Consider the following 10,925-nt stretch of genomic DNA (forward strand, 5'->3'; position numbering starts at 1 on the left):
GGGGAGTGGCCAGGGGGACCCTCAGGCAGAGTGCTGATGCTGCAGGGCTGGGGGGTGGCTGCCACAGCTGGAGGCTGTGCTGCTGTCCAAGCAGCCCTGGCTGAGAGCTGGGGGAAGGAGAAGCTCCTGAGGTTCAGCAGGGAGCAGTGCAGAGCTCTGCACCTGGGGAGGAGCAACCCCAGGCACCAGAGCAGGTCAGGGCTTGTGCTGCTGGAAAGCAGCTCCAGGGACAAAGACCTTGGAGTGCTGGTGGGCAGCAAGGGCTGCAGAGGCCAGCAATGTCCTTGTGGCCAAGAGGGCCAAGGGCATCCTGGGGAGCAGCAAGAAAAGGGTGGCAGCAGCTCTAGGGAGGTTGTGCTGCCCTCTGCTCTGCCCTGCTGAGAGCACCCCTGCAATGCTGTGTCCAGCTCTGGGCTCCCCAGTTCAGGACAGGCAGGGATCAGCTGGAGAGAGTCCAAGAGAGCTGCAAGGATGAGGAAGGGACTGGAACAGCTCTGCTGCCAAGAAACTCTGAGAGCCCTGGGGCTCTTTGTTCTGGAGAGGAGAAGGCTGAGAGGGGACCTGATCAATGTCTGTGAATAGCTGAGGGGTGGGGGCAAGAGGAAGGGGCCAGACCCTGCTCAGTGGCACCTGGCAATAAGGAATACTGGAGACAAACTGGAGCCCAGGAGGTTCCACCTCAGTGAGGAGAAACTTCTTTGCTGTGAGGGTGCTGGAGGCCTGGAGCAGGCTGCCCAGAGAGGTTGTGGAGTCTCCTCTGGAGACTGTTAGAGCCAGCCTGGCTGTGTTGCTGTGTGCCCTGCCCTGGGTGCCCTGCTCTGCCAGGGGGGTTGGACTGGATGCTCTCCAGAGGTCCCTTCCAACCCCACCATGCTGTGATTCTGTGGGATGGTGGGATGGGAGGTGGGGGGAGGTACCTGAGGCACCAAAGCCTCCCCAGAGGCATCCCCATGGCACAGGGCAGGAGGGAGAGCTCTGCAGTGCCCCAGGGCACAGCACAGAGAGGCAGAGCTGGGTGGCAGGGGCAAGATGAGCACGGGGGGGGGGGGGGGGGGGCGGGTTTGAAGGTTGGGCCAGAACCAGACCCCTGGGCCCCTTGCTGGTTCAGTGACAAACCCTTCTGTGTCCTCTGCTTGCAGCATGTGGAAGGTCTGAGCCATCTCCCACCTGAGCCAGGGGCACCATGGACACTGAAGCTGTGCAGCCCCAGGAGGCCTCCCTGATGGTCAACGAGCAGGTATGGGCATGGCTGTGCCCAGCTCTGCTGTGCCCCATCCCTGCTGTGCCCATCCCTGCTGTGTCCCATTCCTGCTGTGCCCATCACTGCTGTGCCCCATCTCTGCTGTGCCCAGCTCTGCTGTGCCCCATCCCTGCTGTGCCCCATCCCTGCTGTGTCCCATTCCTGCTGTGTCCCATTCCTGCTGTGTCCCATCCCTGCTGTGCCCCATCCCTGCTGTGCCACATCCCTGCTGTGCCCCATCCCTGCTGTGCCCCATTCCTGCTGTGCCCCATCCCTGCTGTGCCCCATCCCTGCTGTGCCCCATCCCTGCTGTGCCCCAGCTCTGCTGTGCCCCATCCCTGCTGTGCCCATCCCTGCTGTGCCCCATCCCTGCTGTGCCACATCCCTGCTGTGCCCCATCCCTGCTGTGCCCCATCCCTGCTGTGCCCCATCCCTGCTGTGCCCCATCTCTGGTGTGCCCCATCCCTGCTGTGCCCCATCTCTGCTGTGCCCATCTCTGCTGTGCCCCATCCCTGCTGTGCCCCATTCCTGCTGTGCCCCATCCCTGCTGTGCCCCAGCTCTGCTGTGCCCATCCCTGCTGTGCCCCATCCCTGCTGTGCCACATCCCTGCTGTGTCCCATCCCTGCTGTGCCCCATCTCTGCTGTGCCCCATCTCTGCTGTGCCCCATTCCTGCTGTGCCCCATCCCTGCTGTGCCCCTTCCCATCCCACTACTGAGGGCCCTGGCATCATCTTGGGGAGGGTTAGCAGGGAGGAGCAGGCAGGAGGTCCTCAGCACCTTGCCAGAGGCCTCTGCTGCAGGCTCTGCTTGGCCACCTGCAGCCCTGGGAGAGCTGGGGGAGGGGCAGATCCCTGGCCCCATTGCTCTCTGTCCCCCCGGTGTGGGGGAATGGAGTCTTGGTGCAGGGCCAGAGCCAGGGCGCTGCTAGGGGGGTCCTGTGCAGCTGGGCATGGAGCTGGGGTGGGCAGAGCCCAGTGAGGTGACCAGGGGCTGCAATCCCCCCAATCAAAGCTCCTGAAGGGGCTGGGGTGGGTTCTGCTTTGGTTAAGGGTCACCCCAAGACATGTCCCCTGGGGCAGGAGGAGCTTCCACACTCTGCCCCAGGGTGTGTGACCCGGGGACAGCACCGTGGGGTTTGTCACCTGAGGCTGATGGGCACTCTGGGGACACCTTTGCAGGTCATTGTCATGTCCAGCCATGAGACCATCCGAGTGCTGGAGGTGGGTGTGGACACCCCACTGCCAGCTGAGGACGACCAGAAAGCCTTGGAGATGCCCCCCAGGGAGGTGGCCCAGAGCTCCCCGGGGGAGAGTGGCCACCAGGGTGGAGAGGAGGACATCCCAGCCAGCACCCGGAGCTCCAGCAGCGGGGAGGCAGCCGGTGAGACACCTTCCATCCCCAGGGCTGCTTCCTGGGCTGGCCAGCCCTGCCCAGCACCATGGGTGGGAGCTGGGAGGGCACAGGGACCCCCACAGCCTGCTCTAGGGCGCCCCTGGGCCAGGCTGGGTGAGGAGAACAGGAGGTGATGGGGCAGAGCATCCAGGACAGCCCTGCTCTCCTGCAGGGCACAGAGGGGACATTTGTTGCCCAGCTCTGGTGCTGGCAGCTCCCTTTGCCAGCAGCCACACAGAGCAGGGGCTGAGTTTCCTCTGGCCCCAGGCTGCTGCAGGAGCTGAGCTCCCTGCAGGTGCCTCCTTCCCCATCCTGCAAGTGAGACCCCAGGGAGACTTCACTCTACTCCTTGCTGCTTTTTGGCAGCACCCCAGCCCTCAGCGGGGTTCATCCCAAGTCCACCTTGCCCTGCCCCACTCCTGTGCTCCATTTGTTAAGAGGCTTTCCTCCAGCTCTCACCTCTGAGCACAATCAAATCCCTGTGGTTTTACCAAAAAAAAAAAGGGCAGGATTGCAGCCTTTTGGAGGCTGGGGGGGGGGGTGGTGAGTGACCCTCTGTGCCGGGTGGGGGATGCTCCAGCCCTGCTGCTGCGAGCTGGGGAGCAGGAAAAGCTTGGGAAGGCTGAGCTGAAGCCAACAGACCTGCTTGGGGAGCACTGGGGGTTCCCTCGGGCTTTCCTTTCCAGGAAAGGATTTTTGGTTTCAAAGAAGCTGTTTTGAAGCCTTGCAGACCTGTAGGGACTTGTGAGCAAGGAAGCAAAGCCCAGTAGTGCCTGGCTGGTGGCTGAGAAACAGATGGATTCGGTTAAAGAGGCAGGAAAAGGGGCAGGGGGGGGATGCTGTGTGCAGAAATAGGAGAGGGTGAAGTGGGTTTTGCACTCCAGGGCTGCCAGCAGTAGAAACTGAGCAGAGTAAACAGAAGAGGTTGCTCAGAGACCAAGCAGATAATCAGTGGGGCTCAGGAGCCAGGTTTCCTCTTCCTCAGACATTCACAAGGAGGAAGGACCCAGGCCTGTGACCTGGGAGGAGGGTTGGAGGGCACTGAGTGAAGCTCAGCCCATGGGGATGCCTCTTTGCCAGGCACTGCCTGGGTCACCCTTCCCTCTCCAGCTCCCCCCTCCTGGGTGAGTGGTTCTGGGGCTGACACCACTCTGATTGCTGCTAACTTTGGAGCTGGCAGAGGAAAACGACTCCTGCCCCACTGACAGCCTGGGAGAGGCAAACACAGCCCAGCAGACTGCTCCTGACCCCCTTCAGCCCTGCTTCCCTCCCCAGATCACCTGAACTCCCTTCTCCCTCCTGTGCCTCCTCTCCAGAATGTTCCATGGGAAGCTCTCAAAAGCTCCTCTGCTCCACCCCCTAACCTGGGCAGAGGATGCCCCAGGCTGGCTTTTGTGCCAGCTGTATGGAGCTGCAGCCCACCCAGGGGGCTAGTGGGAGGGTGCCCATTCCCTGGGTGTCCATAATTTGGGTGCCCCCCACCCTTACCCCCATCCTTTGCTGGCAATGCTCACCTGGCAGCATCTCCAACGCATCTCCTCTGCCCTTCCCAGGCAAAGCCAAACCGGTGGCACCCCCCAGCACCGTGCCCTCTGCTGGCACCTTCAGCCACGCTGCCAGCCAGCCACCACCAGTGGCCTCGCTGGCCGTGCAAGCCACCCCCCAGGTAACTACCCCCCAGCCCTGGAGTGGCACGCGAGGGAGAGGGGGGAGGGGCTGGGGAGGGGCTGGGGAGGGGCTGGGGGGACAAGGTGGGGGCCCCGGGGGTGGCATCTGCTTGCTGATAGGCAAAGCCCTCTGCAGAGCTGCCTGCCTGCGGCGCGGGGTGCAGGAGCTGCGCCCTGAACCGCGGCGGGCGGCCGCTGCTTGGCACCCTCCCCACAGGGCTTGGTGCCGAGGAGGAGCTGCCAGAGACATGCCAGGGGTGGGGTTTGTGAGGGGGGATCCCCAGCATCTATCTCCCCACGGAGAGGGGGCTGCAGGGAGCTGGAAGCCAGCTGCTGCGTGGGGGGGGAGCCCTTTGCAGACTTTTGCTCCGCTGATGCTGTGCAGCGCCCTTGACTTGCGTCCTCCTTTAAATCTTGTTTGCTTTTGCAGGTCTTGACTCAGGAAAACTTAGCAACAGTTGTGACAGGAGTAATGGTTCCAGCAGGGACAGTTACTCAACCTCTTCTTATCCCCATCAGTATTGCAGGTCAAGTGGCAGGTCAGCAGGGGCTGGCTGTGTGGACATTTCCTACAGCAACGGTCGCTGCCCTCCCCGGACTGACGACAGCTTCTCCTTCAGGGGGAGTTTTCAAACCACCTTTAGCCAATCTGCAAGGTAACCTCTGCCCTGCTGCCCCGCAGCCTCCTTCAGCTTGGCCTCTCCCAGGCCAGCCTCCAGCCAAGATTCCTTCGTAGATTGGTTCCTGGAATGCTTTGGGTTGGAAGGGACCTCAAAGCTCAGCCAGCTCCAACCCCTGCCAGGGCAGGGACACCTCCCACCAGCCCAGGCTGCTCAAGGCCTCATGCAGCCTGGGGTGGGCATCCACAGCTTCCCTGGGCAGTCTGTTCCAGGCTCTCCCCAGCCTCACTGGAAAGAATTTCTCCCTCCTCTCCAGTCTCAGTGTCCCCTCTCCCAGCTCCAAGCCATTGCCCCTCAGCCTGGCACTCCCAGCCCCTGCAGTCCTGGGGACCTGTTTGCCCCAAGGACCAAAAGGTGCCAGGAGCATGAGAGAAGGGGAGGGCAAGGTGAGGATGATACCAGGGAGAAAGGCAGTGAGCAGGGCTGGGATGTGAGGTCCAGTTCAGTTGTGGGGACCAGGGGCTGGTGCCCCTTTCCGTGGGGTGTGAGAGCAGGGGGCTCAGTGCCCCTCCAGCGCTGCCCAGAGCAGGGTGAGGGGAGGTGGCCTCCACCCAGGCTCCCGTGGGGGACAGCCTCTGTCCCGGGAGCGATTCATCGGCAGGGGGGGACAGGACCCTGGAAGTGCCCCTGGGGCAGACTCAGCACCCCAGTAGGGCAGGATCAGCCCTGCTGTAGCAGAGCAGTTTGGCTCCTGCTGTCACACAGAGCCCTTTGCTGGGACCCCAGCAGCTGCCAGGGGTGAAGCCCGAGGGGGTTTGGGTCCCCCCGGGTGGAGCTGTCGCTGGGCGCTGCGCGGTGCCCCCGGCTCACGCCGCCTCCCTCTCTTCGCTCCGCAGCCACCGTGCTGAACGCAGCCATCCCGGCGCCGGTGCAGCCTCCTGCCCAGCCGCTGCCGGCTGCGGTGCAGCCCCGGCCGCCCGGCCAGGCCCACGGCGTCTTCCCCGGCCCCGGCTGCAGCCAGCCCCCGATCCTGCCGCAGCCTCCTGCCACCGCGCCCACGCCGCCCGTGGCCAAGCCGCTGGAGACAGCGCCGCAGATCAGCGTGCAGCCGGCAGGATTTGCCTTTAACCCTGGCATAGTAAGGAGCCTGGCAGCCCCTGGCACGGAGCCGGGCGAGTTTGGCACCCGCTCCCCTTCTCTGGTGCCCTGCGTGGCCGTGGGAGCCGTGAGGAGCCCTGGGGATGAAGCTCTCCAGCCCAGCCAGCACCTCCTGGGAATCCTGCCAGATCCCAGCCTCAGTTTCCCCATCCCTGGCAAACGAGGAGCAGCCCAGGATGGATTGAAGGATGCCAAGAAACCGCGTGCCCAGGATGCTGTGGGCAGGGGCTGGCTGGCAGCGCTCGGGGGGGTGGTAGTGGCCGTGGGGTGCCAGCCATGCCCTGACCCCTGGCTCTTGGTTCTCTGCAGATCAGTGCAGCCTCTCTGGGGGGCCAGGCCCAGCTCCTCGGCTCCCTGGCAGCCACCCCGGTGATTGCCAACACCATCTCCAGCGTGCAGGGCATCACGGGCCAGATCCTGACCAATGCCCAGGGCCAGGTACCACTGGGGGGGCCCTGCCCTAGCAAACCCACTGCTGTTTGCCCCCTGCCCTGAGTGGTTTCACCTGGGAAAGGAGGGATGGCCATAGCCAGCCTGTGCCCCCCAGCCCGGGGCAGGCCGTTTGCAGCCCTCCAGCCCTGGTTCTCCTCCTCTGGCACAGGTGATTGGAACTCTGCCGTGGGTGGTGAACCCCCCGGGGTTGGCAGCAGCCAGCCCTGCCCCAGCCACACTGCCAGCCCAGAGCCTGCAGGTTCAGACAGTGACACCGCAGCTGCTGCTCAATGCCCAGGGCCAGGTCATCGCCACGCTGGCCGGCAGTGCCATCCAGGCAGCTGCCATCAAGAAAGCTGGCACCCCTGAGCCCCCCCCCAAGAACGAGGTGAGCAGCAGGCACAGGGCTGGCAGCAGCGAGGCCAAGGGGCTGGCAGGAGCCCTGGCCACGTGGCTTTGGGTGCACCTGGGCATACTTGGGACCCAGCCATGTTGCTCTGGGAGGTACCCACATTGCTTTGGCAGCATCTGAGCACCTTTTGTTGGTGGCCACATTGCTATGGTGGTACCTGAGCATCTCTGGGAGGTGGCCACATTGCTGTGGCAGCACTTGAGAACATCTTTGGTTGGTGGCCACCTTACTGTGGCAGCAGCTGAGAGCATCTCTGGGAGGTGGCCATGTGGCTCTGGAGGTGGCCACATTGCTCTGGAGGGACATGAGCAGCTCTGGGATGTGGCCACCTTAGCTGTGGCAGCCCTTGAGCATCTTCACCTCCCCTCCTGCTCCACAATGCTTCCCCTTGGGACATCCTGCTCCCAGCCAGCACCTTGGCATGAGCAGAGCTGCTGCTCACCCCCCAGGCCTGGCTGCCAGGTACAGCGCTGGTACAGAACTGTCACAACTCCATGCCCAGCTGAGTGGTTCCCAGTGTCCCCTCTCTGTCCCGGCAAAGCAGGGTAGTGGCTGCTGCCCTGGCACTACAGGGCTGGAGTTGGTGGGCAGGGCCCGGCAGAGAGGGCCCAGGGGTGCTGACCCTGCTCTGCCTTGTGCCAGGTGCAGCCCATCCAGCCTGCCCCGGCACTGGCACCACCGGCTGTGGTGGTGCCAAGCCCTGCCCCAGCCAAGGGCCCCACGCCTGTGCCCATCACCTGCTCCGAGACCCCCACTGTCAGCCAGCTGGTCTCCAGTGAGTCACTGGGGGGGGACTGGGGCAGGGCTGGGCAGGAGATCCCCTGGGAAGGAGGACACCAGGGTGTGAGATCCCCTGGAAAAGAGGGGTGGGGACTGGGATCCCAGAGGATGGGGAGAAGATACCATGGGGGGTCACTGGGGGGGATGCCAGGGACTGGGATCCCCTGAGATGGGAGGAGGATGCTGCCCACCCCTGCTCTGCATCCTTGGGGCTGACCAGTGGTGCTCCAGGGATGACTTCAGAGGTACCTCAGGGATGACCCCTGGCACCCTAGGGATAACCACTGGTGCTTCAGGGATGACCACTGGCACCCTGGAAATGACCACTGCCACCCAGGGATGACCACTGGCACCCCATGGCTGTGCCAGAGCCCAGCAGGGGACTCTGTGGGCAGTGGGGGGGCCGAGGTGGCTCCAGGGGTGGTGGTGGTGGCTCCAGGGCCAAGGTTGGCTCCGGGGGAGATGGTGGCTCTGGGGGCAGTGGTGGCTTCGGGGGCAGTGGTGGCTCTGGGGGCAGTGGTGGCTCTGGGGGCAGTGGTGGCTCCGGGGGCAGTGGTGGCTCCGGGGGCGAGGTGGCGCCGGGAGTGGTGGTGGCTCCGGGGGCGAAGTGGCTCCGAGAGCAGTGGTGGCTCCGAGAGCAGTGGTGGCTCCGGGGGCGAGGTGGCTCCGGGGGCGGTGGTGGCTCCGGGGGCGGTGGTGGCTCTGTTCGAGCTCAGTCCCCCCCCCGCGTCCTGCCGCAAGCAGAGCCCCTGGGCGCCGGCAGCAGCTCGGAGGAGGATGGAATCAACCTGGAGGAGATCCGAGAGTTCGCCAAGAACTTCAAGATCCGGCGCCTGTCCCTCGGCCTGACCCAGACACAGGTGGGGCAGGCCCTGACCGCCACCGAGGGTCCAGCCTACAGCCAGTCAGCCATCTGCAGGTACAGGGAGAGGGGAGGAGAGAGGAGGTCAGGGGAGAGGGGAGGGGAGAGGGCAGGGGAGGGGAGAGAGGAGGGGAGGAATGGGGAGGGGAGGGGAGAGGGGAGGGGGGAAGAGAGGGGAAAGGGGAGGAGAGGGGAGAGGGGAGAGGGGAGGAAAATCAAGGAAAGGGATAAGAACTGGAAAGAAGGTGGAGAAAGAAAAATAGAGGGAAAGGAGAAGAAAGGAAGGAGGGTGGATGGGGTCGCTGCCCATAGGGCTCCTCACCGCAGCCCTGCTCCCAACCAAAGGCAGCAGAGCCCCCAGCCCCATCCCACCCTGCTCCCCCACCAGCTCCATCCCACCCTGCCCCATCCCACCCTGCTCCCCCCTCAGCCCCATCCCTGCTCCGCCCCCCCCCCCGCTCCTCCCCAGCCCCATCCTACCCTGCTTCCCCGTGTCCTCCCCCCGTGGCTGAGGGTCTGTGGGCGCAGGTTTGAGAAGTTGGACATCACCCCCAAGAGCGCCCAGAAGCTGAAGCCGGTGCTGGAGAAGTGGCTGAGCGAAGCGGAGCTGCGGAACCAGGAGGGGCAGCAGAACCTGATGGAGTTCGTCGGGGGGGAGCCCTCCAAGAAGCGGAAGCGCCGCACGTCCTTCACACCGCAGGCCATCGAGGCTCTCAACGCCTACTTCGAGAAGAACTCTCTGCCCACCGGGCAGGAGATCACCGAGATCGCCAAGGAGCTCAACTACGACCGCGAGGTGGTCCGCGTCTGGTTCTGCAACCGCCGGCAGACGCTGAAGAACACCAGCAAGCTGAACGTGTTCCAGATCCCCTGAACCCCGCCGCCGTGTCCCCTGCCGCCTGTCCCCACCTCCTGCCATCAGCACTTTGTTCCCCCCAGGCCCCCCCTTCCCCGTGCTGGGTGCTGGGGGGGGGTGTCCACCGTGCCCCTAGGTGTGTCCGTGTGCCCCTCCCTCCCTGCCGCATCGCCATGACCCCAGCGTGTTCGTCGAGTGTCACCTGCTGCCTCCTCCTCCTGCTGCCTGGTGCCCCCCTGCCTCACTGCTCCCTAAATGCCACCACCCCCACCCCCCAAGCAGTGATTTTCATTCTTGGGCCATTTCCTGGGTTTCTGAAGCAGGTTCTCACCTCACTAGGGAGGACTCCGTTTTCAGGTGATTTCAGCAGACCCTCTTGTGCCCACCAGCACCAGGGGTTTCTTGCTGCAACCTCACCATAGGGACATTGCCGTGGAAGGCGGCTGGGGGCCTCACCAGGCTCCCGGCTGTCCTGAGGAGGGATGGAGGGGGGCAAGCCCCATACGGGAGGCGCCGCTCCCGCCCGGCGGCCAGGCAAGCTGGGGGACTCCATCCCTCAGCCGAGGAGACACGGTGGCGAAGCGGCGGCTGGGGCAGGGGCTTGGAGAGACCGGGGAGGGCTTGCCGGGTGCCGGCAGACTGATGCACTTGCTGTATTGGTGTGAAATAAACAGTATTTTTCTTTTTTCTTTTCCTTTTCCCCTTTTTTTCCAGGGCGGGAGGGGGTGTCCCTGCTGACCCTGCCCAGTTCGTTTGGGGACTATCCCCGCCCCAATCCGAGGCGACCCGTGGGAAGGCTGCTCTTGGCACCCAGCCGCGGCCCCCTACGCCACCGGCGCTTTCAGGGAAGCGGCTCCGAGGGCGGGAAGGGAAAACAAACAACCCGGACGCTGCTAGCGACTGAGCTCCGCGCAACTCAGCGCAGGCATGAGCCGGGCCTGGGCCTCGAATCTAGAGCCCCCAGGAGGTGCCACACGCACCCGCACGCCGCGCGCCCCACGCCGCGCCGCTCGCGCCCCGCTAGTGGCCAATCGCCGCGCGGGGGGCTGGAGCGGGGCTCTCCATTGGCTGCCGCCTTCTGTGCGACCCCCGGAGGCGCGCGGCTCCCATTGGCTGCGCGGGGCGGGGGGCGGGGTCGCCTGGTGCGCGGCGCCACCGCCTCCATCTTGCGGGGGCCGCGGCCCGGGGCCCGGCTGGGCTTGGGGTGGCTGCGGCGGAGCTCTGCGGGGAAGCCTCTCGGGAGGGCGGCTCCTAGGGGAGCGCGAGGTCTTGGGGGCGGCCGCAGGCAGCCCCTGGACGGGGTTTGGCCTTTGGGCGGGGGCGTGGGGCCAGGGCCGCCCCGCGGGGTGCGGTCGGGCCGAGGGGTCCCCGTGGGGGAGCAGCCCCTTGGCGGATGCAGGCTTGGGGTAGCTGTAGGGGTCCCTGCGAGTACATCTCCTCCAGGAGCGTGTAGGGCTTCAGTGCAGTCCGCAGGGCCTGGGGAGTCCTTGTGGAGGGAAACTCGC

The 10,925-nt window shown here is 65.0% G+C and overlaps 1 protein-coding gene across 1 annotated transcript; it reads left to right on the plus strand.

Moving 5' to 3' along the window:
* Nucleotides 1-1,183: 1,183 nt before the first annotated feature.
* Nucleotides 1,184-9,438, plus strand: POU6F1 (POU class 6 homeobox 1). Its single transcript, XM_054398687.1, has 10 exons — nt 1,184-1,237; nt 2,420-2,621; nt 4,187-4,299; nt 4,731-4,956; nt 5,817-6,058; nt 6,388-6,516; nt 6,680-6,898; nt 7,565-7,697; nt 8,447-8,621; nt 9,093-9,438. Exons 1-10 carry the CDS (start codon nt 1,184-1,186, stop codon nt 9,436-9,438), a joined length of 1,839 nt encoding a protein of 612 aa, XP_054254662.1.
* Nucleotides 9,439-10,925: the final 1,487 nt, after the last annotated feature.

The sequence above is a fragment of the Indicator indicator genome, unplaced genomic scaffold, assembly GCF_027791375.1.
Source record: "Indicator indicator isolate 239-I01 unplaced genomic scaffold, UM_Iind_1.1 iindUn_scaffold_78, whole genome shotgun sequence".
Lineage (NCBI taxonomy): Eukaryota > Metazoa > Chordata > Aves > Piciformes > Indicatoridae > Indicator > Indicator indicator.